The 25,389-nt window shown below is 43.0% G+C and overlaps 1 protein-coding gene across 1 annotated transcript in view; it reads left to right on the forward strand.

The window, feature by feature from the left end:
* Positions 1-25,389, forward strand: part of LOC132393381 (uncharacterized) — a 94,490-nt gene that overhangs the window by 41,202 nt on the left and 27,899 nt on the right. The window contains exon 7 of the mRNA XM_059968550.1: positions 4,738-4,785. Coding sequence (XP_059824533.1) covers positions 4,738-4,785 — 48 coding nt within the window. The remainder of the gene's footprint in view (positions 1-4,737; positions 4,786-25,389) is intronic.

Below are 25,389 nucleotides of genomic sequence, written 5' to 3' on the forward strand. Positions count from 1 at the left end.
CTACGAACTCCGTAGGCGCCGAGCTGTGATAGGGTCGCTCTATCCGCTATATAACCGTGAGCCTATCATCAGCCCTCAGGTGTTGTACTTCGATTCCGTGAGTTTTGAATTATCAGACTAGCCTATGCCCAGTTTCTTGGCTCTAACCCAGAATAACTTGTAAATAATGAAATGCCTCTGGTATCATTCTTCTGTTATTTTATTCCGCTGAATTAGACCATTTCATAACAGTACTGGGTAATTTCAGACACTAAAATCAGGTTATATCAGATCATAAACACAGACAACTGCCGCTGCGAATCTGTTGGAGTCATCTGATGTGTTTGCTGCTCCTGATGCAGTCTCCTCTGCATTAGTGAGAAAGTCGTAAATTTAGGGGTGGGGGGTGTAGAGTTTCATCGAGCTCCATCCGCCGGAAGCGGAACTTCCCAGTGACTAGACATTTTAGTTCTTATTCCAATTGCCCTGCCCATCCGACATATAGGTCCATTACCTGCCACCCACCCTTGTCCCGCAATGAGGTCACCCTCAGATTCGAGGAACAACACCATATATTCCATCTGGGTTGCCTCCAACCTGATGGCATGAGGACCGATTTCTCCTTCCGGTAAAATAATCCCTCCCTCTTCTCTCTTCGTCCTTTCCCCTTGCCTCTTCACACCTACCTATCACTCCCAATCTCCCACTCGGCCCCTCTTCCCCTTTCTGCTATGGTTCACTCTGCTCTCCTATGAGATTCTTTCCTCCCTAACTCTTTACCTTTCCATCTGTCTTCACCTATCATTTTCTAGTTATCCTCCTTTTCCTCCCCCATTAATGTTTTTATTCTGTCTCCCCCCCCCCCACTTTCTTTTCAGTCTTGAAGAATGGTCTTGGCCCAAAACGTCCACAGTGTATTCGTTTCTATCTGTGCTGATGACCTACTAAGTCCTTTTGGATTTCCCACAACTGCAGAATTTCTCATGTATACTCTTACCGACCTGTTTTGATTCTTCTTCCTAATCAACGTGTATTCCGAACCCGTAGACGCATAGGTTCGTAAAATGCGTCCAGTTCAATATGTTTGAGAATAGAGTCTTTCGTTGAGAACCAAGCTTATCAGAATTCTCTTGAGTTCTTGTTTTGTGCTTCTGCCATGATTCTAGAAGTTTCCCGGACGAATCTCTGCCCCTGATCTTCTGGACTGAGATAAGTGTCGGAGGATCGTGTTTTCTTACAGTTAACCCATGTTCATGTCGTCTCGTGGATAGTTTTCTACCTATATGTCCTACATAGTGTTAGGTTCAGTCTCCGCATTGGATTGGAAAATTACGTCTGTCCTTTTCATTTGAACTGTTGGATCTTTGAGAGTTCTGATAGCTATGCTGAGTTTGTGTGCTACCGTTATTCCGTTAATGCTACCATAATTAGAAATCCCATTAGGGCTTTCATATCAGGGTCAACATAATATTGTAGTATCGTTCATGTAATTAGCTGGCGTCAGAAATTAACTGAGAAAAGATAACATTGTATTAATGAAAATAAATCTCAATAATGTAAACCAGAAGATTACATTCTTTTTTCTAGAGTGCCATTGTAGGTTTGGAGGTCTTTGCAAATAAAACTGCATGAGGAGTTTATGAGAAACTAAAACAATTCATTTATTGTATTCCATGCGCTGAACACAAAAAGTGCAGTAACCGAACTTCACGTGATACATCATCACGTCAGACCAACCTCTTTAAGTGAACCTCAGCTCAATGTCACCGTTGTGAATTAAGTACAATTCCACCAGTTACATTACCCAGTACGGGCCCCCTCATAACTCACTAAAACCAGCATTGTGAGCATGAACAGCCTGGCTTGGATCCTCTGTTCCATGAGCGGGAAGGAACAGCAAGTACCTCGTGCTCGTCCAGAGGTGTTGACACACTTATGACCATGTCGTGATGGCAGCGGTGTTGTAACGGAATGCTCCAAATCATGGTGGGCCGGTTTAAGGAGATCTACCGCAACACATTTGGGTTTACCCCTCTTATCTATGATAAAGTCTATTCCTTCCATTCCAAAATGTGGAATGGGCTATCGTAATGAGATAGCGGTATGCGTCCTGTGGACGACAACATCTGAGGCGGAATGTAGGTCAACAGAAACTCAAAATGGGAAGTAAGAAAAGGTGTAAGGAATTGAATTTACTGAAGACAATGGAACGCCGTTGAGAGGCTGACAAGGTGGTCATGGAGTCAGGAATAAAATTGTCTGGTACTCATAATGGCTACTCGCATAGCGACACAACCGTAGACGACAGCAGTTACTTTTTAGGAGATGTTCTGAGTTCCTAGCGGGACCTACAACAGACAACCCCATATATCAGTTAAGTCCTCAGAACAGACTTTAAGGAGCGGTGAAGCCGCTCATATAGGCCATTGGACTGTGAGTGATAAGCTGTGGTGTGATATAGGCTAAGGCTGACATTCTGGGTCATTGCAGACTGGAGGTCTGAAATGAATTAGGGGTCACTGACAAAGGAAGTTTCAAAGGAGTTGCCAAACCGAGCAACCCACATGCTGATGAACGCCCGAGCTACATTTGCGGCCATCATCGACGCTAGCAGCATGATAACTGCCGCCTGGTGGTACGATCCACCATGGTAATGAGGTTCGTGAAACTGCGGTGGGGTGGGGAGTATTACTGGAGCAGAGGACCAACAAGATTCACATTGACATGGCCAGGGACCTCAAAACGTTCCAATGGCGCCTGGCATGATGCATAATGTCAAAGCATTCCGCCTCCAGTTTGCCGGCACCATGAGCTGAGGACAACTTGTTGAGACATCACACAGGAGAAAAACCCCAGCTTCCCCAAACTTAACATCAGCCAACTGCAGGCACATGAATGTTAGTCAGTAAACCTGGATCTCGTGGTCAGTAGCTTGGTCGACTGCCATAAAGCAGTAATAGTAAATAACAATTTTTAGTATTGCGGAGCGTGAGGAATCCATAATAGCAGCTATTTTTCATGGGAGAAGTTGGAATGAAGTTTCGAACCTTCTGCGGGCAATTGCTGGCCAAGAAGTTCAATGGTTGACAATCCAAACTGGCACTAGCAGGGTTAATAATCAACCCCCTGTTGCAAAGACGTGACTGTGAGGGGAGCCCAAGTGCTGGACACAGGCACGGAGGCAGGGTTGAGAAGCGTTATCACAGTCGCAAATGTGGAATAGGTACTCAGGAGAGTCTTTACACGGAGACAAAGTTCACGCAGCGACTCCAGAAAAACAATGCGGATCTTAGAACTGACAGTCCTAAAGAACCATGAAACGAGACCAACGAACTAGCAGCTCCTTGTTGTGATTACAGAGTTTTTATCCTGCATTTACTGATGGAAGGCAGGTGTGTGTAATTAGTGGAACTGGGAATGATTGGAAATACGACGAGGGGATTGAGGCCCAATTACTGAGGTAGTGGGGAATTGATGGGGAATTGCCAGATGGGAGCATGACACCCCCATTGGTTTAAACACTCAAAATGTGCGAGGGAGAAGATATATGTTCAGATTTGGATGCTCTGGTGACAAGTACACCATCCCGGACAACAAGAAAGTGTAAGTCATTTAATAAAGTGTCCATCATCTCCTGGAAAGTCTATGCTGCATTTTCCAGCATGAACATCTTGCGCAGAAACTCAAAGAGGCCAAACGGGGTTCACAGCGGATTTGGGAATGTCTTCTGAGCATACAGGCACCTAAAGTTAGCTCCTAAGTCGACGTTGGAAAAAATTAAATTTCTGACTAAGCGTGCCAAAGAGTCTTGGATCTGTGGAACCTGGTAACAATTGGCCTTGTTAAGGGGTTAGTAATTGCCACATAGGCAGTTAAGGACCATATGGGCAGCCAAAACCCAGGGGCAATCCAACTGAAGTACAATACCAAGACTTTCCATGTTGGAAAATTCATCTTTCGCAGTTGCCAGCTTTTCTGGTTCCAGTCCATGCATCAAGGAATGGACTGGCAGGACAGTTGTGGAATTGTGGGGTTGTAACTGTGGTGGAGAATAATAGTGATAATGAACAGTAGACGACAGCTGCAGCATAGGTCCAGACGGTCAGCACTTCAAAGTGTGGCCAAAAAACAGGCCCAGTCATGTCCATTTCACAGCTATCCTTATGTTAGGGGTCTTACTAACTGGGCTTATTGTGGCAGGTAAATGAGGAGCAATGCCTGGCTGAGAGTGAACTATGAGTTATTTTAGCAAGCTCCCTGCAATTCTTCATGAGTGCATTAAGGAGGGATTATGTGAACTTGTTCAGGCATTTGCTGCATGAAGAGTTCTTTAAAAGTAAAATAAGGATAGTGATTTCCCAGCGGTGTTCACATGTGGCCCATTAGCTCCAATGGTCTAGCATCATTGCGGCTGGACAGGAAGTGCAACTCTTTGGAGCAATCAGCCTTCAATAGTCCAAGAGTCTGCAAAAGGTGAGTTTTCAGCAATTGGAATTTATCATGTTCAGGTAGGATTTCTCATTGACTCACAGCTATTGCAGCCGATGGATGCTCCCTCTGAAGCCCTCCCTCCTGCACCTTGTCTTTAGCCACGTGCTGATCTGCGCTATCTTACTATTACTAAACCAACCCGCATGTAGCACCGGTAGCAATCCTGAGATTGCTATCCTGGACTTTAAACAGATTGGCGAAGTGTCTTGCGCCAATCTTTACATAAGTAGATTTGCCTTGAATATAACAATTACTCTTCTTTTCTAGATGCAGATACTCATCAGACTACTGAATTTCCGTTGAATACATCTTCAGGTAAATTGTTTATCTTGATTCAATTTATGCTTCACGTCTTTTATAAGTGATTGCATCTGTATAAAGGAGGCTGTTGGGGCCATTAAGGAGGAGGAGTGAATTGCTTCGCAAGAGTTTCATTCAACAATTTATTTCTGCTGAGCAATGGTTTCCTCAAGTTTAACTTTCAGGGTGGTAAAGACGGCACATGTAATGATGTCTGTTGATGTGTTGGGGCATATATAGAATGATATTCAGAAGAATTCGGACTGCAGGCATTGGTCTCATTGAAACCCACCTGATTTTTAAGGGGCTGGACATGCAAGAAAAGCCTCAGAAAGACACACATGTTTACAAATGAGGTGAAGAGGATCTTCTTCACCCAGGTGGTCATGAATCTCTGGAATTTGTTGCCACACAAATGCAATGCTTTTTCTTTTGCCAATAACTTGGTTGTATTGATCTCTTGCAATAAATAGCATCAAGAGAGTTGAAGGTATACAGGCTATTAGAGCGTAATTTGGAGATAGGGAGTATAGCAAATTAGTTACAACAGCACCAGTCTTCATATCTGAATTGAATTGTAGAATGAATTTCAAATGTTACTCCAGGAAGACCTGAGAAATGCAGATGTGGGGTTGGGTTTAGCAGTAAAATAAGTTGGAGAAGTCAATATTCATTTTAAAAAGTTGGTGGCAATCTAGTGGAAATATGAAGTGATGTACCTCCAAACTGTGTTTGGCCTCAAAATGCCAGCACAAGATCATGTCAAAATGGAACTAGGATGTTGAACTGAAATGGGCAGCCACCTGGAAATCCAGCCTTTTGAGAGAGACAATGCGAAGGTACACGACAAAGCGGAGTCTCATTTTGCGCCAGCTCACCGATGTACTTGGTAGCATGCGCGAGCGGAGAGTGTTCCCGCATGTAGAAGGCCCAAACGATTCACTGCATGATGAAATGGCTACATGTGCATCTGCCACATTCTCGCAATCGGTCTAACGAATCTGAAGATCTGATACGTTGTACATGCAGTGCCTGTTTCTGAGGCAACAATGGTTATCAACAGATGACGTCCTTGGCGCATTGACAGGCTTGTTGTGGAAATGTGGTGCTCGACCCTACATTTTGTGTCTGTAGTGGAGAATGATGATGGACAGTAGACGACCCCGGCAGCTGTCCACATGATGTCCACAGATCTCTGATATCCTATTCTGTTGGTACTGTTGAAGCTGCAGATGGTCAGCACTTCCAAGCGTGGTAAACCCCGAGGCCCGGCGATGTCTGTTTCGCAGCTGTCCTTATTTTGTGGCCTTAATGGCAGGTACTATTCAGAAAGGCAAAGGAGAATGATTGATGTACAAATGACTGCTGAGAGTAAACCAGCCGTCATTTTAGCAAGCTACCTGTAATCCCTTACAGGTACACTAGGCAGGGCTGTATGAACTTGATTAGGCATTTGCTGTATGAAGAGTTGTTTAAAAATAAAACAAGCATAGTGAATTCCCAGCAGAGACAGCATATGGTCCAATAGCTTAAGGTGTATTCACCGCAGATGGACAGGAGTATGACTGTTTGGTGCACTCAGACTCCAATAGTCCAAGAATCTGTAATAGGTGAGTTTTCAGCAATCGGTATTCATCATGTTTAGAAGGGAGTACTAGTTGACTCAGCATTGTTGCAGACATGGAGTTGATTAGCAATGCTGTTGCCAAGAAATATTTGGTATTGTCAGAAGTGATATTTTGCAGCGTGAATTTGGCCTCAGATTCTACAAGCCAAGCAATGCCATTTTGCTCCCAAAACACTGCAGCTTCAAAGCAACGACAATGGCCGACGTGTTCAATACCGCTGGAATCATCCCACAGCATCAGGGGTACCAATGCAGGTTTTAACAAAGAAGGGTGCATCTCGCTAAACGTGAAAAAATCAAAACTAAAACCAGTATCATCAAGCTCAATGTTTATAGAAACACAGAATACCTGGAGCACAATACAGGACCTTCGGCACACTACGTTCTGCCGAACACGTCCCTGCCTTAGAAGTTGCTTGGCTTACCTATAGCTCTCTATTTTACCAAGCTCCATGTACCTATCTAAAAGACTCTTAAAGGACCCTATCATATCTGCATCCAGCACCATCGCCGGCAGCCCATTCCACGCACTCACCAGTCTGAGTAAAAACTTAACCCTGTCATCTCCTCTGTAACTACTCCTTAGCACTTTAAACCTGCAACCCCTTGTGGCAACCATTTCAGCCCTGGAAGAAAGCCTCTGACTATCCATACGATGAATGCCTCTCGCCATCTTATACATCTCTATCAGGTCACCTCTCATCCTCCTTCACTCCAAGGAAAAAAGGCTGAGTTCACTCAGCCTATTCTCATAAGTATTGCTACCCAATCAAGGCAACATCCTCATAAATCTCCTCTGCATCCTTTCTATGGATTCCACATCCTTCCTGTAGTGAGGCGACCAGAACTGAGCACAGTACTCCAAGTGGGGTCTGACCAGGGTCCTACGTAGCTGCAACAGTACCTCTCAGCTCCTAAGTTCAATTCCACGATTTCCATGCAAGCTGCTTGCTTGGGTTACTTTGATAAGATAAGTGATAGGAGAATTGTCTGCCATCCAATTAGGATGGCCAGATTAAGGGTTGGATTCTCAGGTGAGGGATACTAAGGTTGGACTTAGGACTATTGTTAAGGGGAAGGAGAGAAAAGATGCTGGACAGAAGAGATCGTAGGATTCGACCGGGAGCAGTGCCGTGATTCAACAAAGAACAGTGTGAGATCGAAGGAGATTCAGCGAAGGAGATACCATGAGCTCCAAAGTGTGCATATTAGATTGTTTAATTAAAATGGGCCCTTTTCTTTTTCTGCTCTTTCTTTACTAAGTTTTGAGTCAAATGAAGATTTATAAAGCTAAATCTTTTAATGGTTTGTTGTGTACTGTCTGTTATTTCATGGTACTTATTTGTAACAGGGTAATGAATCACTCACATCCACAGGGGCTTTGGAGGGTATGGTTTTGCGCAATAATCTCACACTTTCTGTAGGGCGGAAGATTGTCTTCCCCAGACTTACACAGCTGACGGACTCAGAGTGCTTCAGGACTTACAAACAGAACTGATTTGTTCATAGATTCCTTGAGATTCAATAAAATTTCCTACATGTTCCTCTTAATCTTGATGCATGGAGCACGCCTCTGTCGGTCCAGAATTAATCATTACTTTAAACAAATAAGTAAAGTGTTTTGCGCCAATCTTTACATTAGTAGATTTCCTTGAAAATAACAATGCAGGTGCAATAACTTCTCAGACTAATAAATCTACTTTGACAACTGGTAAATTGTTCGTTTTGATACAATTTATGCTCTATGTCTCTTATATGTGATTGCACCTGCATAGAGTTGGCTGCTGGGGACACTAAGGAGGAGAAGGGACTTGCTTTGCAATTGTGTTTAATTTTCAGGTAGAGTGGTAGAGACGGCACATGTAATGCTGTCTGTTGATGTGCCTGGGCTTATATACGATGATGTTCAGAAGTATTGGGGCTGCAGGCATGGATCGCATTGAAACCCACCTGATACTTAAGGGGCTGGACATGCAGAGAGTCTTTCCAGCCGTAGAAGAATCTTAAATTCACAAGAAAAGCCTCAGAATGAAGAGACACATGTTTAGAAATAAGGTGAGGAGGATCTTCTTCACCCAGGTTGTCGTGAATCTCTGGAATTTGTTGCCACGCAAATGCAGTTCTTTTCTTTTTTGCTTGTATCTCGATTTTATTCACTTGCAATAAATAATTTAGAGAGCTGAAGGTATAGAGGCTGTTGGGGAGTAATTTGGAGATAGTGAATTAAGCAAATTAATTACAACAGCAACTAGTCTTCATATCTGAATTGAATTGTAGATTGAATTTCAAATGTAGCTCCAGGAAGACCAGAGAAATGCAGATGCTGGGTGGGATTTAGAATTAAAATAAGTTGGAGAAGTCAATGTTCATGTTATAAGGTTGGTGGCAATCCAGTCGAAATAGGAAATGATGTACCTCTAAACTGAGTTTGGCCTCAAAATGCAAGCACAATGTCATGTCAAAATGGAAATAAGATGTTGAACGGAAATGGGCAGCCACTTGGAAATCCAGCCTTTTGAGACAGACAATGCGAAGGTACATGACAAAGCGGAGTCTCATTCTGCGTCAGCTCACCATTGTACTTGATAGTGTGCACGTGCGAAAAGAGAGAGTGATAATGAACAGTAGATGACCCCGCAAGCTGTCCACATGGTGTCCACAGACCTCTGATATTCTATTATGCTTGTGGTGTCGAAACTGCAGACATTTGGCACTTCCAAGGTGGTATACCCGGTAATGGTACCCAGGCCTGGCGATGTCTGTTTTGCAGCTGTCCTTATGTTAGTGGCCTTACTGACTGGACCTATTCTGGCAGGGAAAGGAGGATGAATGATGTACAAATGACTGCTGAGAATAAACCATTGGTTATTTTTGCAACATACCTGTAATTCTTTACAGGTACATTAGGGAGGGCTGAGTTAACTTGACTAGACACTTGCTGTGTGAAGAGTTCTTTAAAAATAAAACAAGGATAGTGATACCCAGCAGAGTCAGAATATAGTCCAATAGCTCCAATGGTGTATATCACCTTGGCTGGACAAGAGAACGACTGTTTGGTGCACTCAGACTCCAATACTCCAAGAGTTTGTAAATCGGTATTTATCATGTTCATACGAGAGTTCTAGTTGACTCACCATTCTCGCAGACATGGATTTGCTAAGTGACGCTTTCACCTAGAAATATTTAGTGTTGTCGGAGGTGATAGCTCGCAGTGTGAATTTGGCCTCGGCTTGTACAAACCAAGCAATGACATTTTGGTCCCAACACTCTGGCAGTTTCCAAGCAGCTACGTTGGCCGATATGTTCACTAACTCTGGAATTGTCCTAGAACATCAGTGTTACCAATATAGGTTGTCGCAAATAAGTACGAATCTTGTTAAATGTAAAAAGAACACCGTGAAACTAAGACAGGCATCTTCCGACTCCGTGTTTATCTTACAATTAATTTTATCCTTCATAGTTACAAAACATGGTTTGTTTGTTCATATATTTTTTGAGATTCAATAAAATTTGCTGCATATTCCTCACGTATGAAGCGTGCCTCCGTTCTGTAGGTCCAGAATTAATCATTACTTTAAATAGATAGGCGAAGTGTTTTGCGTCAATGTTCATATAAGTAGTTTTGCCTTGAAAATAACAATTACTTTTATTTTTTGTTACAAGTACATTGGAATGGAACCCAAGTGCAGGACACGGACATGTAGGTAGCATTAAAAGAAGTGTGTATATTAATAGTTGCAAGGGAGGCCGGTTAGAGAGGAGTAGGCCGAGGGGAGCCAAGGAGTGAGCAAAGCTGAACCGGGGATCGTACTCAGGTCACTACAGCAAGACTGACGCTTAGTGGCGGGACTTAGGCAGAGGAGGGAGTTGGACCAGGGAATGATCGTGTCTGGGAAAGAACAGAGGGCAGAATGCCCTACTCCTATTAACATGGGGGGAAATTAACATAGGCATCCGGCGTGGGAACGTAACATGAAGTATAAAACACTCAGTGGTTGAGAGTCAGCATAAATACAGGCAAACAGCGCTGGTGAACAGAGGACCAGTAGGAAGGCCAAACTGTTTTTGACCTCGGGCATTGGTGGAGCTGGACTTCTAGCTGGAGACAGGCGGCAGGCAACACTCCTCTTGCCATGGAGCATTAACTGGAAAGGTAAATGGTTGGCAATCCTTATCTCGACACAGAATGGTGCAGAGAAACAGCAGGCCATTCTTATCTTGTCACGAAGTAGCACCTGAAGATGCAAACGGCTGGCAATACTTAGCCAGACACGAAACGAGAAAACCAAACAACGGAGATAATTCTTATCTTGATACGGAGTAGCTCATGAAGCAGCAAACGGCAGGCAAAACTCATCTGGACCCGAAACGACAAAACCAAACAATTGCAGACTGTTCGTATTTTGACTCGCAGTAGTGGCAAATGGCCGGCAATACTCAGCTGGATACGAAGAGACAGAATTTCCAAAGCAACTTTAAAATCTACCATTGTCGGCGGCCCAGAACGTGCGTTACCACACTGGCTCAGGTGACACTCCAGCCCTGAGTAGATGTCAGCTGGAGTTTTTATGCTACTGGTTCAGATGAGAATCAGGTGCCTTAATCAAGAAGCCCGGTAGAACACGGGGAAAGGGGATTAAAAGAAAATAAGGAGTCAACGGACCAGACCATGACATTTTTCTTCTGTAGGTGAAGGAGTTTCTCAGACTACTAAAGATCCTTCGAAAATATCTTCAGGTAAAATTTTCCTTTCGATAGCACTTAGGCTTCCTGTGTTTTGTTAGTGATGGTACTTACATAGTGCAGGCTGCTGAGGCCATTAAGGAGGAGAAGGGAATTGCTTCGCAATAGTGTTTCATTCAACGAAGTTCTTTCCCCTGTGTAATGTTTTCCTCAAGTGTAACTTTCAGGTTGGGCGGTAAAGACGGCACATGTAATGATGTTCGTTGATGTCTCTGGGTCTACACACGGTGATGTTCAGAAATATTGGGGCTGCAGGCATAGGTCTCATTGAAACCCACTCAATACTTCTAAAGCAGGTGTGCTTATAAACAGAGGCCCGGCGTCGTCTGTTTCACAGCTACGGTTATTTTTCGGTTGGGGGCCTTGTGGAACGGCCTTACAAAGGAAAGGAAGAGGAATGACGCACTGCTGCTTGGCTGAGTGCAGATTTTAACAAGCTCCCTATAATCCTTTGCCACTATTTCCTTGTTCCCAGCATCATTTTCCAGTGGTCTGATATCAACTCTGACCGCTTTTTTCACACTTCGTGAATCTGAAGAAACTTTTGGTATCCTCTTTAATTCCTTTACTTTAAGCTCTTCAAATAACTCCGGTTCATTACACCACACCCAATCCAGAGCAGCTGATCCCTTAGTGTCCTCAACCATGAGCTTCTCTAAAAAGCCATCTCATTGGCATTCTAGAAATTCTCCCTCTTGGGATCCAGCACCAACCTGACTTTCCCAATCTACCTGCACATGAAATCCTGCATAACCATATAACGATGCCCTTTTGGCATGCATTTCTATTTCGCATTGTAAGTTGTAGACAACATATTTACTGCTATTTGGTGGTCTGCAGATACCTCCCATCAGGGTCCTTTTACCCTTGCAGTTTGTTAGGACTATCAACAAGGATTTAACACCTTCCAACCCTACGTCACCTCTTTCTAATGATTTTATTTCATTTTTATCAACATAATCTTTCCTGCTTTCCTGCCTGTTCTTTCAATACAATATGTATTCTTGAACATTAAGGTCTCAGCTGAAATCTTCTTTCAGCCATGATTCAGTGTTGACCATAATGTCATACTTGCCAATCAGTAGCTGTGCTACAAGTTCATCTACCTTGTTCATATAGAGCAAATTCAAATATAACACCTTCAGTCCTGTATTAACCCATTTCAATTTTGTAGGTCTTTTGCATTGCAACTCATCCTGTTGACTGCAAATTTTCCCTATCATCAGCCTCTCCTTGCTCACAGAGTCACTACACACTGCCTTTGTAAACCAACTACCTCATCCTCAGCACCATCACTCCGGTTCCCATTCCATGCCAAATTGGTTTCAACCCTCATAAACTGCTCCAGAAAACCTGCCTGCAAGGATATTGGGCATCCTTTGGTTTAGGAGTAACCCATCCCTTTATCTTTCCCAGAAGAGATTGAATCATCCATAAATCTGAACCCATGCCCCTTGCACCATCACCTGGGCTATGTAGAAAGGAAAGTAAGATTTTTTGTGGAGTAGGTTTACAACATCATGAGCTGAAGAACATTACTGTGTTGCATTGTTCTTGTTTTTGTGTTGTATGTAACTGCATTTTCTTTTGCTGTCTTGTAATCAATTACATCTGGAGGGGCAAAGCTACATGCAGAAAGTGATGCTACTTGTTCACAGTAAGCACAATGGAAGAGCAGAATAGAATCTGTAAAAAGAGATGCAATATTCACTGAGCTCCTGTCCCATGAACATGCGCAGTTGCTACTTCAGGCTGTTGGAGAACAGGTAGTATCCTAACCTTGGCCCTTGGTCCTTGAGTGCAATGACAGCAACTGTCTGCAATTATTTCTACTGATCCATTCACTACTTGTTCTTTCAACCCAGTTCTCTGTGGCAATGCCATGCTATTCTGTCGGGCTTCAAGACCAAATTACCAAGAACATTACCTCGGGATACAAATGAGTTGGTAACAGTCAAGAGAGGGAAGGGCAAAATCAGATACTAGAGAGTATCCCTGTGGCTGTCCCCCTTAACAGTAAGTTCTCCAGTTTGCATAATGTTGGGGGGGGGGAGAACAACCCACCTGGGGGAAGCAACAGTGGCTATGCCTCTGGCAGAGAACCAGGCTCTGTGGCTCAGAAGGGTAGGGAAAGAAAGAGGGTGGCAGTAGTGATAGGGGACTCTATAGTTAGCGGGTCAGACAGGCGACTCTGTGGATGCAGGAAAGAAACACGGATGGTCGTTTGACTCCCAGGTGCCAGGGATTGGGATGTTTCTGATTGTGTCCACACTATCCTGAAGAGGGAACAGCCAGAGATCATGGTACATATTGGTATCAATGGCATAGGCAGGAAAAGCGAGGAGGTCCTGAAAAAGGACTACAGGAAGTTGAGAAGCAGGACTGCAAAGGTAGTAATCTCGGGATTACTGCCTGTGCCACGTGATGGGGAGTGTAGGAATAGAGTGAGGCGGAGGATAAATGCATGGATGAGGAATTGGAGCAGGGGGCAGAGATTATGAATCTTTGGGATCTCTTTTGGGGCAGGCATGACCTGTACAAAAAGGACAAACTGCACTTAAATCCGAGGGGGACCAATATCCTGGGAGGAAGGTTTCCTAAGGCTATTGGGAAGAGTTTGAACTAGAATCACTGGGGGGTGGGAACCCAATTGAAGAGATGGAGGAAGGGATGGTAGGCTCAGAAATCGAGCAAGTTTGTACACAGTGTGAGAGGAAGGATAGACAGGTGATAGAGAAGAGATATGCTCAGACTGATGGTGTGAGATGTGTCTATTTTATCATGAAAAAAAGCAGATGAACTTAGAGCCTGGATCAGTATTTGGAACTATGATATTGTGGCCATTACAGAGACTTGAATGGCTCAGAGGCAGGAATGGCTACTTAGAGTGTCAGGCTTTAGATGTTTCAGAAAGGACAGGGAAGGAGGCAAGAGAGATGGTGGCGTGGTACTGCTGATCAGAGATAGTGTCACAGCTGCAGAAAAGTAGGAAGTCATGGAGGGATTGTCTACCGAGTCTCTGTGGGTGGAAGTTAGGAACAGTGTCTCTACTGGGTGTTTCTTATAGACCACCCAAAAGTAACAGGGGCATCGAGGAGCAGATAGGGAGACAGATCCTGGACAGATGCAATAATAACAGGATTGTCACAGAGGGCAATTTTAATTTCCTCAATATTAATTGGCATCTCCCTAGAGCAAGGGGTTTAGATAGGGTAGAGTTTGTTAGATGTGTTCAGGAAGGTTTTCTAATCAATATGTAGATAAGCCTATGTAACTCTCACTTCGGCTGGCAGTTTAATATAGGGGATAATAGCCCCACCCAGGCCTGGCCAAACTTAAGAATCTCATTTGGATGGATGCTGCATGATGTGTCTCCTTTTACAAATCAGTGTCATGAAATAACAAACAGTACACATTATGCGATTAAATGATTAAGCTTTATAACTCTTAATTTGACTATATGGTTAGTAAAGAAAACAAAAAGAAAAAGGGTTATGAAACAGTCTCATGCACAGCATTGGAGCTCACGGATAAGGCCATTCATCCACCATCGATCTCCTACGATCATCGCTAACCTTCAGACCCTCCCTCCAAGTCCACTCCTTCCGAGGTCCACCAACTCTCTCTATTCGCATCTTCTCTCCGCATCTTTAATTGGAGTAAGGGGAGCTATGAAGCTAGCAGGCAGGAATATGGAAGCATAAATTTTGAACAGATGTTCTCAGGGAAATGTACGGCAGAAATGTGGCAAATGTTCAGGGGATATTTCCATGGTGTTCTGCAGGTAGGTTCCAATGAGACAGGGAAAGTAGGTAGGGTACAGGAACCATGGTGTACAAAGGCTGTTGAAAATCCAGTCAAAAAGAAAAGAAAAGCTTACAAAAGGTTCAAAAAACTATGTAATGATAGACATCTAGAAAATTGTAAGGTTAGCAGGAAGGAGCTCAAGAAAGAAATTAGGAGAGCCAGAAGGGCCATGAGATGCCTTGGCAAGCAGGATTTAGGAAACCCCCAAGGCGTTCTACAAGTATGTGAAGAGCAAGAGGATAGGACATGAGAGAATAGGACCAATCAAGTGTGACAGTGGAAAAGTGTGTATAAAACGGGAGGAGATAGCGGAGGTACTTAATGAATTCTTTGCTTCAGTACAGACTATGGAAATTGTAGAGATGACTTACAGCAGACTGAAAAGCTTGTGAATGTAGATAATACAAAAGAGGATGTGCTGGAGCTTTTGGAAAGAATCAAGGTGGATAAGTCACCCGGACCAGACAAGATATACCCCAAGCTACTATTGGAGGTGAGGGAGGAGATTGCTGAGCTTCTAGCAATGATTTTTGCATCATCAATGTGGACAAGAGAGTTTCAAGAGGATTGGAGTGTTGCAGATGTTGCTCCCTTATTCAAGAAAGGGAGTAGAAATAGCCCAGGAAATTATAGACTAGTGAGTCTTACTTGAGTGGTTGGTAAGTTGATGGAGAAGATCCTGAGAGGCAGGATTTATGAATATTTGAAGAGGCATAATATGATTAGGAATAGTCAGCATGGCTTTGTCAAAGGCAGGACGTGCCTTACAAACCTGACTGAATTTTTTGAGGATGTAAATGAAGACATTGTTGAAGGTAGAACAGGAAATGTATACATTATCTATATCTAGTATACATGGATTTTAGTGGGGCATTTAATAAGGTACCCCATTCAATGGCTATTGAGAAAGTAAAAAGGCATGGGATCCAAAGGGACCTTGCTTTGTGGATCCAGAATTGGCTTGCCCACAGAAGGCAAAAAGTGGTTGTAGACTGGTTATATTCTGCATGGAGGTTGGTGACCACTGGTGTGTCTCAGAGATCTGTTCTGGGACCCCTTCTCTTTCTGGTTTTTATAAATGACCTGGATGAGCAAGTAGAGGGATGGGTTAGTAAATTTGCTGATGGCACAGAGGTTGGGGGTGTTGTGGATAGTGTGAGGGGCTGTCAAATTACAGCAGGGCATCAATAGGATGCAAAATAGGGTAGAGAAGTGGCAAATGGAGTTTAACCCAGATAAGTGTGAGGTGGTTCATTTTGGTAGGTCAAGTATGATGGCAGAATATAGTATTAATGGTAAGACTTTTGGCAGTGTGGAGGATCAGAGGGATCTTGGAGTCTGTGTCCATAGGACACTCAAAGCTGCTGCACAGGTTGACTCTGTGGTTAAGAAAGCATACAGTGCATTGGCCTTCATCAACTGTGGGATTGAGTTCAAGAGCCGAGAGGTAATGTTACAGCTGTATAGAACCCTGGTCAGACCCCACCTGGAGTACTGTGCTCAGTTCTGGTCACCTCACTGCAGAAGGATGTGGAAACTATAGAAAGAGTGTTGAGATGCTTTAAAAGGATGTTGCCTGGATTGGGAAGCATGCCTTATGAGAATAGGTTGAGTGAATTTGGCCTTTTTTCTTGGAGTAATGGAGGATGAGAGGTAACCTGATAGAGGTGTATAAAAGATGAGAGGCATTGATCGTGTAAGTAGTTATAGGCTTTTTTCCAGGGCTGAACTGGCTCAAATGAGAGGACTCTGTTTTAAGGTGCTTGGAAGTATGTACAAAGGGGACGTCAAGGGTAAGTTTTTTATTTTTTTTTTTACACAGAGTGCTGAGTGCGTGGAATGGGCTGCCAGCAATGGTGGTGGAGGCAGATACAATAGCGTGTTTTAAGAAACTCCTGGATGAGTATGTGGAGCTTCGAAAAATAGAGGGCTATGGCTAACTATAGATAATTTCTAAAGTATGTATATGTTTGGCACAGCATTATGGGCCGACGGACCTGTATTATGCTGGGTTTCTATGTTAACAGGGCACTGAATTATGAGATTCTACTCAATGTTCTTGTATGAGACTACCTCATTTTATGTTTTATTTTAGCCAATGAAAGCTCCTCTAAATGCAATCACTCACCACACAAAATATGTGCATCGGAGCATCTAGTTTCAGCTTTGTGTCTGTTTTTGACTGGTGCTTCCAGATAACATATGTCTAGTGTCGGAAAGGTATTGAATCTGAGTCTGTGCAAGCAGAGAAGTACATGAGGGAAGATATGCTAAAGTGCTTCTTTCTCTGATTATCTTGTTACTCGATCAGATCTAATTGCTTCAATTGCATTGGTTATCAGATGAAATTTAAAATTTGACTGCGGGTGGCAGTGAAGAAAACTGGATTGAGTTAGGGGCAGTCATTTAAAATCATAATGCCTGGAAATATCTTCTCAGAGGATAAACAATCTCTATAATTTTCTACCTCTGAGGATGGTGGAGGTAATCTTATTGGTAATTTTGAAGTTGGCCATAGATATGTCATATAATGAAGAATGTTTGAAGCCCACATAGATCAGTCTTCTTCACATTGAATAGCAAAGCAGAAGTGAGCACTTGGTCATCTACTCTACCCTTACCACTCAGTCAGATGATTTGTACATCAAGTTTAAGTCTATGTCTCCTGTTTCCTTCCTGCTTTCTTCCAGAAAGGACAAGTGTTGTAAAACTGACATATTAGGTGAATTGTAGATTGACCACAGAACAGTAAAGTGCAGAAAGTAAAAGGCCTTCAGCTGCTATCTTGTGCTAATCTAAGTAAGCCAATGATAATTAAAGAAATATCTTCTGTCTGCACATAAGCCCACGTCCCTCCATTCTATCTGCTGCCATCTCAACATCTGATAGCTCATTCTGTGCACCCACTACTCTCTGTAAAATACCAGCTCTGCATATCTTTGAATTTACTCCCTTTCACATTAAATGCATGGTCTCGGGTATTAGATATTAGGACAGCATTTCAGACCAGAGATGAGTAGGAACTTCTTTATCCAGCAGGTGGTGAATTTGTGGAGGTCATTATCACAGACAGATTTGGGGGCCTAGTCATTAGGGAGATTAGCTGATTCTTGATTAGTAAGGGTGTATAAAGTTATGGGAAGAAGGCAGGAGAGTGGCGTTGGAAGTGAAAATAAATAAGCCATGATTGAATGACAGAGGAGGCTCAGTCTAATTCTGCTCCTGTATCTTATTGCCTTGTGGTCTTATGAGCATTTCAATACTGAGAAAAAGATCCCAGCAATCTAATTTATCTTTGCCATTAACAATTTTATATACTTTGATCTGGTGTTTATTCATTCAATTTTTCACAACCTCTATTTTAATAGCACGTTTTCCAATTCAGGCAGCATTTTGGTAAACCTCTTCTTCACCTCTCTAAAGCTTCCACATCTTTCCTATGATGGAACAACAAGAATGGAACATAATGCTCCAGAGCCACTTCATCAGAATTTTCATAAACTTGCAATATAATTTCCGCACTCTTGACCTTAATGCCTCGATTAATAATGGTAGGCATTCCATACACCTTCTTGACCACCACATGAACTTGAACTTGGCGGCCACTTTGATGAAGTGATGTACCTGGAAACCAAGATACTCCCACCCCCATACATCCATGCTGTTAACTATCTTGCAGTTAGCTATGCAAGTAAATATTAATTTACATGCTCCAAATCAAAGAGAAGAACATAATACATCAGCCAAGAAGAACATTCATCAAATATCCATTTCCTTAGCCATAGGCAGTTTTTACAGTTGGAGGAGAAAGAGGAAACTTGACCAAGTCCCACACTTTTTAAATCAACTACTGCTGATTATATGCAGTTGATACCATTGCTAGATTCATAGCTGCTCCTTTCAACCCAATAGGAAATGGCTTCCCTAGGAGAGTAAAGCAACAAAAACATGGCCCTGAATTCCGAGTCCACATTCAGTGGGAATTAATTGTGACTTGCTGGTGCATCTGTCTACATAGTGATATTTTACTGTGGTAAATTAAATCTTATCTCCAAATACAACTGTCAACATCAAGGAAATACACTTTTGTTGATCAACTTGTTTCAAAAATGCTTTTAATTCTTTTGCTGGATGTCTCCATACTTGTGGTCACTGAAGCAATCATGTGAGATCTGATCAAGTCAAGTTAAGTCACTTTTATTATCATTTCGATCATAACTGCTGGTACAGTACATAGTAAAAATGAGGCAATGTTTTCCAGGACCATGGTGTTACATGACACAGTACAAAAACTAGACTGAACTATGTAAAAAAAATAAACACAGAGAAAGCTACACTAGACTACAGGACTGCATAAAGTGCACAAAAGTAGTGCAGGCATTACAATAAATAATAAACAGGACAATGGGGCAAGGTGTCAGTCCAGGCTTCAGGTATTGAGGAGTCTGAGAGCTTGGGGGAAGAAACTATTACATAGCCTGGACGTGAGAGCCCGAATGCTTCGGAGCCTTTTCCCAGATGGCAGGAGGGAGAAGAGATTGTATGAGGGGTGCATGGGGTCCTTCATGATGCAGTTTCCTTTGCGGATGCAGCATTTAGTGTAAATGCCTGTGATGGCAGGAAGAGAGACACCGATGATCTTCTCAGCTGACCTCACTATCCGCTGCAGGGTCTTGCAATCCAAGATGGTGCAATTTCCGAACCAGGCAGTGATGCAACTGCTCAGGATGCTCTCAATGCAACCCTTGTAGAATGTGATGAGGATGGGCGGTGGGAGATGGACTTTCCTCAGCCTTTGCAGAAAGTAGAGACGCTGCTGGGCTTTCTTTGCTATGGAGCAGGTGTTGAGGGTCCAGTTGACATTCTCCATCAGGTGAACACCAGGAAACTTGGTGTTCTTTACATTCTCTACCAAGGAGCCGTCGATGTTCAGCGGGGAGTAGTCGCTGAAGTCAACAAACATCTCTTCTGTTTTGTTCACATTGAGACAGGTTGTTGGCGTTGCACTAGTCCATTAGCCACAGCACCTACTCTCTGTTAACTGACTCATCGTTCTTTCTGATGAGACCCACCACGGTTGTGTCATCGGTGAACTTGATGATATGGTTCGAGCTGTGTGTTGCAGTACAGTCGTGGGTCAGCAGAGTAAACAGCAGTGGACTGAGCATGCAGCCCTGGGGAGCCCCCGTGCTCAGTGTGATGGTGTTGGAGATGCTGCTCCCGATCCAGACTGGAAGTCAGGAAGTCTCAGATCCAGTTGCAGAGGGAGGTGCTCAGGCCCAGTAGGCTCAGCTTTCCAGTCAGTTTCTGAGGGATGATTGTGTTGAAAGCTGAACTGGTCTATGAACAGCATCCAAACATATGTGTCTTTTTTGTCCAAGGTGGGTTAGGGCCAGGTGGGAGGGTGGTAGCAATGGCGTCATCTGTTGAGCGGTTGAGACGGTATGCAAACTGCAGGGGTCCAGTGAGGGGGGCAGCAGGGTCTTGATATGCCTCATGACAAGCCTCTCGAAACACTTCGTGATGATGGATGTGAGTGCAACGGGATGGTAGTCATTTAGGCAGGACACTGAATACTTCTTCGGCATGGGGATGATGGTAGCAACCTTGAAGCATGTTGGAACGGTGGCACTGCTCAGGGAGATGATGATGTCAGTGAGAACATCTGCTAGCTGGTCTGCACATCCTCTGAGCACTCTAGCAGGGATGTTGTCTGGTCCAGCAGCCTTCCGCGGGTTGACCCTGCACAGGGTTTTTCTCACGTTGGTCACAGTGAGACACAGCACCTGGTCATTTGTAGGATGGGTGGACTTCCTTGCTGCCAAGTCATTTTCTGCCTCAAATCGGGCGTAGAAGTTATTCAGCACATCTGGGAGGGAGGCATCACCTGCACAATCGGGTGATGTCCTGGATGCCCTTCCGCATGTGCCTGCATACATGCATACAAAATACTGGATGAACTCGCGGGCTGATCTGTTGAGTGCCTGCTGCATTTTGTGTGTGTTGCTCTAGATTTCCAGCATCTGCAAAAACTTTTGTTTCAAACATGATTATGTGTCAGGGAAATAGACTGTGCTAGATAACATGAAGGGAAGATATGTGCAGCACATGAGGTTGCTTAGCAAGATAATGGTCTGTGGTCAGTATTGCAGGAAAGATACTAGCATGAATCAAGCTTGGCTGCTCAGCAGGAGGCAAAGTGTGTGAATGAAAGGATCATTCTCTGGTTCGCTGTCAGTGTCTCATGGTGCTTTGCAGGATCAGTGTTGGGGCTGCTTCTTTTTATGCTGTATATCAATGATTTAGATGATGGAATAAATGGCCTTGTTGCCAAGTTTGCAAATGAGACGAAGATTGGTGGAGCAGCAGATAGTGTTGAGGCTACAGGCAGGCTGCAGAAGGACAGAAATATTTGGAGAATGACCAAGAAAGTGCCAAATGAAATACAATGTTGGAGAATGCATGGCCACGCATTTAGGTGTTTGAAATAAATGTGCAGACTATTTTCTAAACAGGTGAGAAGATCCACAAATCTGAAAAGCTTTTCTGTTTGGGTGCTGATGACTAGTAGTGTTTCACAGGGGTCTGTGTTGGGACTGCTTCATTTTACACTCCATGTCAATGATTTGGATAACAGAATTGTGGTCTTTGTGGCCAAGTTTGAAGATGATAGGAAGATTGTTGGAGGCACAGGTAGTGTTGAGGAAGAAGGAAGGCTGCAGAAAGACTTAGATTAGGAGAATGGAGAAAGAAGTGGTAGATGGAATGCAGTGAAGTGAAGTGTATGGTCATTAACTTTGGTAGAAGGAACAAAAGCATTGATTATTTTCTTAAAGGGAAGAAAATTCAGAAATCTGAGGGGCAAAGAGATTTGGGTCCCTAAAAATTAACATACAGGTTGAGTCGGTGCTGAGGAAGATAAATGTGATGGTTGCATTCATATCAAGAAGTCTCGAATACAAATCCAAGGATATAATATGAAGCCTTATAATGCACAACGAGGCTTTACTTAGAGTTTTTTGAGCAGTTTTGGGGGGCTTATTTAAGAAAGGATGTTCTGATATTTGAGAAGGTACCAAGGAGGTTCACCAAGATGATTCCAGGAATGAAAGGCATTTCATATGAGGAGTGTTTGATGGATTTGGGCCTGTACTGACTGGAATTTAGAACAACAAATTCAATTTGAGTTTGAATAAAGAGGAAGTGAGACCAGCATAGAACAACCTTCACCATATTGAATGATAGAGGGCTTCAGTGCAGGTAATATTATTACACAATAAGAAGCAAGGGAGAGATATTAATGATTTCCATAGCTACTGGTAACAGGCCTGATGATTTGTGTGGTGCAAGTATGATAAATAATGAAATTAATTTAAGGTTAATGTAGAGAAGTTACTGAAAATAACCCAATGAGGAGGATTAACCAATACTTGGAGAGCTGGGGTTTGAATATGGATGGTTGTCTAGGTAGGGAGGGGTTGGGTTATGACTTGTTAATTTCATTGAGTCATTTGAAATAACAATATTTATTAATTAGGCACTCTGTTTTCTTTAGACTACCTGAGAATGTGGATTACAAATTACAGCAGGAGATAGAAAAGGCGAGTTAGAAAGGCAATGTCATGATAATCATTGAGGATTTAAAATGAAAGTAGATTGGGAAAACCAGGTCAGTGGTGGAGCTCAAGAGAGAGGATTTGTAGAATGTATAAGGGATAGCTTTTTAGAACAGCTTGTTTTTGAGCCAACCAGGTGATCGGCTGTGCTGGTTTGGATATTGCGCAATGGTCCAGAGGTGATAAGAGAGCTTAAGGCTAAGGAACCCTTAGGGAACAGTGATCACAATATGATCAAGTTCACTTTTAAATTTGAGAAGGAGAAACTAAATTCCAATGTGTTGGTATGTCAATGGAATAAAGGAAATTACAATGGCATGAGAGGGAAACTGGCCAAAGCTGAATAGAAAGGGACACCAGCAGAAAGGACAGCAGAGCAGCAATGGCTGGAATTCCTGCAAAAAATTAGGGTAGCGCAAGACAGATATATTCCAAATAAGAAGAAATCTTTGAATGCAAGGAGGACAATACCATGGCTGACAAGTGAAGTCAGAGCCAAAGTAAAAGCAAAAGAGAGGGCATACTAGGAAGCAAAAACTAGTGGGAAGACAGAGGATTGAAAAGCTTTTTAAAACTTTCAGAAGGAAACTAAAAAGGTCATTCGGAGGGAAAAGATGAATTATGAAAGGAAGTTGGTGACTAATATCAAAAAAGAGACTAAAAGGTTTTTTTAAGTATATAAAGGGTAAAAGAGAGTTGAGGGTAGATATAGGACCAATGAAAAAATGACACTGGACATATTGTAATGAGAGGTGCAGAGATGTCAGAGGAACTGAATGCATATTTTGCATCACTCTTCACAGTGGAGAACATTTGCAGTATACCATCCAAGAGTATCAGGGAAGTGAAGTATGTATGGTGAAAATTATGACTGAGAAGTTGCTCAGAAAGCTTAATGGTCTGAGGGTGGATAAATCTCCTGGACCTGATGGAATGCACCCTCATGTTCTGAAAGAAGCAGCTGGAGAGATTGCAGAGGCATTAACAATGATCTTTCAAGTATCGATGGAGTCTGGCACTGTAACAGATTACTGGAAAATTGCAAGCGTTACTCTGCTATTTAAGAAGGGTGGGAGGAGGCAGAAAGGAAACTATAGACCTGTTGGCCTGATGTCAGTGGTTGGGAAGTTGTTGGAATTGATTGTTAGGGATGAGATTATAAACTACCTGGAGGAACATGACAAGATAGGCGAAAGCCAGCATGGTTTCCTGAAAGTCAAATCTTGCCTGACTGAACTACTGCAAATGTTTGAGGAAATTACAAGCAGGGTAGACAAAGGAGATGCAGTGGATGTGGTGTACTTGGATTTTCAGAAGGCCTTTGACAAGGTGCCACACATGAGGCTGCTTAGCAAGAAGAGTTCATAAAAATACAGGGAAGTTACGAGCATGGGAGGAGCATTGGCTGATTGGCAGAAAACAGAGAATGGGAATAAAGGGATCCTATTCTGGCTGGCTGCCGGTTACCAGTGGAGTTTCACAGGGTTGGTGTTCAGACTTCTGCTTTTTACAATGTATGTTAATGATTTGGACTATGGGAGTAATGGATCTGTGGCTAAATTTGCCGATGATACAAAGATAGGTGGAGGAGTTGATAGTGTTGAAGAAACAGAGCCTGTAGAGAGAATTATATAGGGGAATGGGCAAAGAAGTGGCAAATGAAATACAATGTTGTAAAGTGTATGGTCATGCACTTCGCTGAAGAAGTAAATAGGCAGACTGTTATTTACATGGAGTGTGAATTCAAAATGCAGAGATGCAAAGGGACTTTGGAGTCCTTGTGCAAGATATCCTAAAGGTTAATCTCCATGTTGAGTTTGTGGTGAAAAAGGCGAATGCAACATTGGCATTCATTTCTAGAGGTATAGAATATAAGAGCAGGGATGTGATGTTGAAGGTCTAGAAGGCATGCATGAGACCACACTTGGAGTATTGTGTGCAGTTTTGGGCTCCTTATTTTAGAAAGAGAAGATTCATGAGAATCATTCCAGGAATGAAAGGATTAACGTAAAAGGAATGTCTGGCAGTTCTTGCGCTGTATTCCCTGCAGTGCAGGAGAATGAAGGAAGATCACATAGTAACATTTTGAAAGTTAAAAGGCCTGAACAGATTAGATATGGCAAAGGTATTTCCCATGGTAGGGGATTCTAGGACAAGAGGGCATGACTTCAGGATTAAAGGACATCCATTTAGGTCAGAGGTGTGGAGAAATTACTTTTGTCAGAGGATGGTAAATCTGTGAGATTTGTTGCCATAAGAAGCTGCAGAGGCCAAGTCATTGTGTGCATTTAAGGCAGAGAGGTTCTTGATTAGCCAGTATGGGGAGAAGTTAGGAGAGTGGGGATAAGTAGAAGAATTGGATCAACCCATGATTGAATTGTGGAGCAGACTTGATGGGCCAAATGGTGCCTACTTCTGCTCCTATATCTTATGGTCTTATGGACTTCAGTAAGACCTTTGTAAAGATCCCTGAAGGCTGATCTAAAATGTTAGGGTCAATAGTATCAAAGACAAGTTGGTAAAACAGATCCAGTACTGGTTTGGTAAGAGAACCTAGCTGTGATGGAGGAGGGTTATTGCTCTGAAGCTCTGTTATGGGGATCAGCACTAGGACCCAAATTGTTTATCATACACATTTACTAATTGGATATGATGTAGGAGGTGTGATTAGTAGTGTTGGCAGAGTCTTTTGCCCAGTATAGAAATGTCAAGTGCTAGAGGGCATAGCTTAGAGGTGAGGGAGGCAAGTTTAAAAAGAGATTTATGGGGTAAGTTTTATAGTTCATATAGAGGTAGGTGCCTGGAATGGATTGCTAGGGGAGGTGC

The sequence above is a fragment of the Hypanus sabinus genome, chromosome 1 (assembly GCF_030144855.1).
Source record: "Hypanus sabinus isolate sHypSab1 chromosome 1, sHypSab1.hap1, whole genome shotgun sequence".
Taxonomy (NCBI): domain Eukaryota; kingdom Metazoa; phylum Chordata; class Chondrichthyes; order Myliobatiformes; family Dasyatidae; genus Hypanus; species Hypanus sabinus.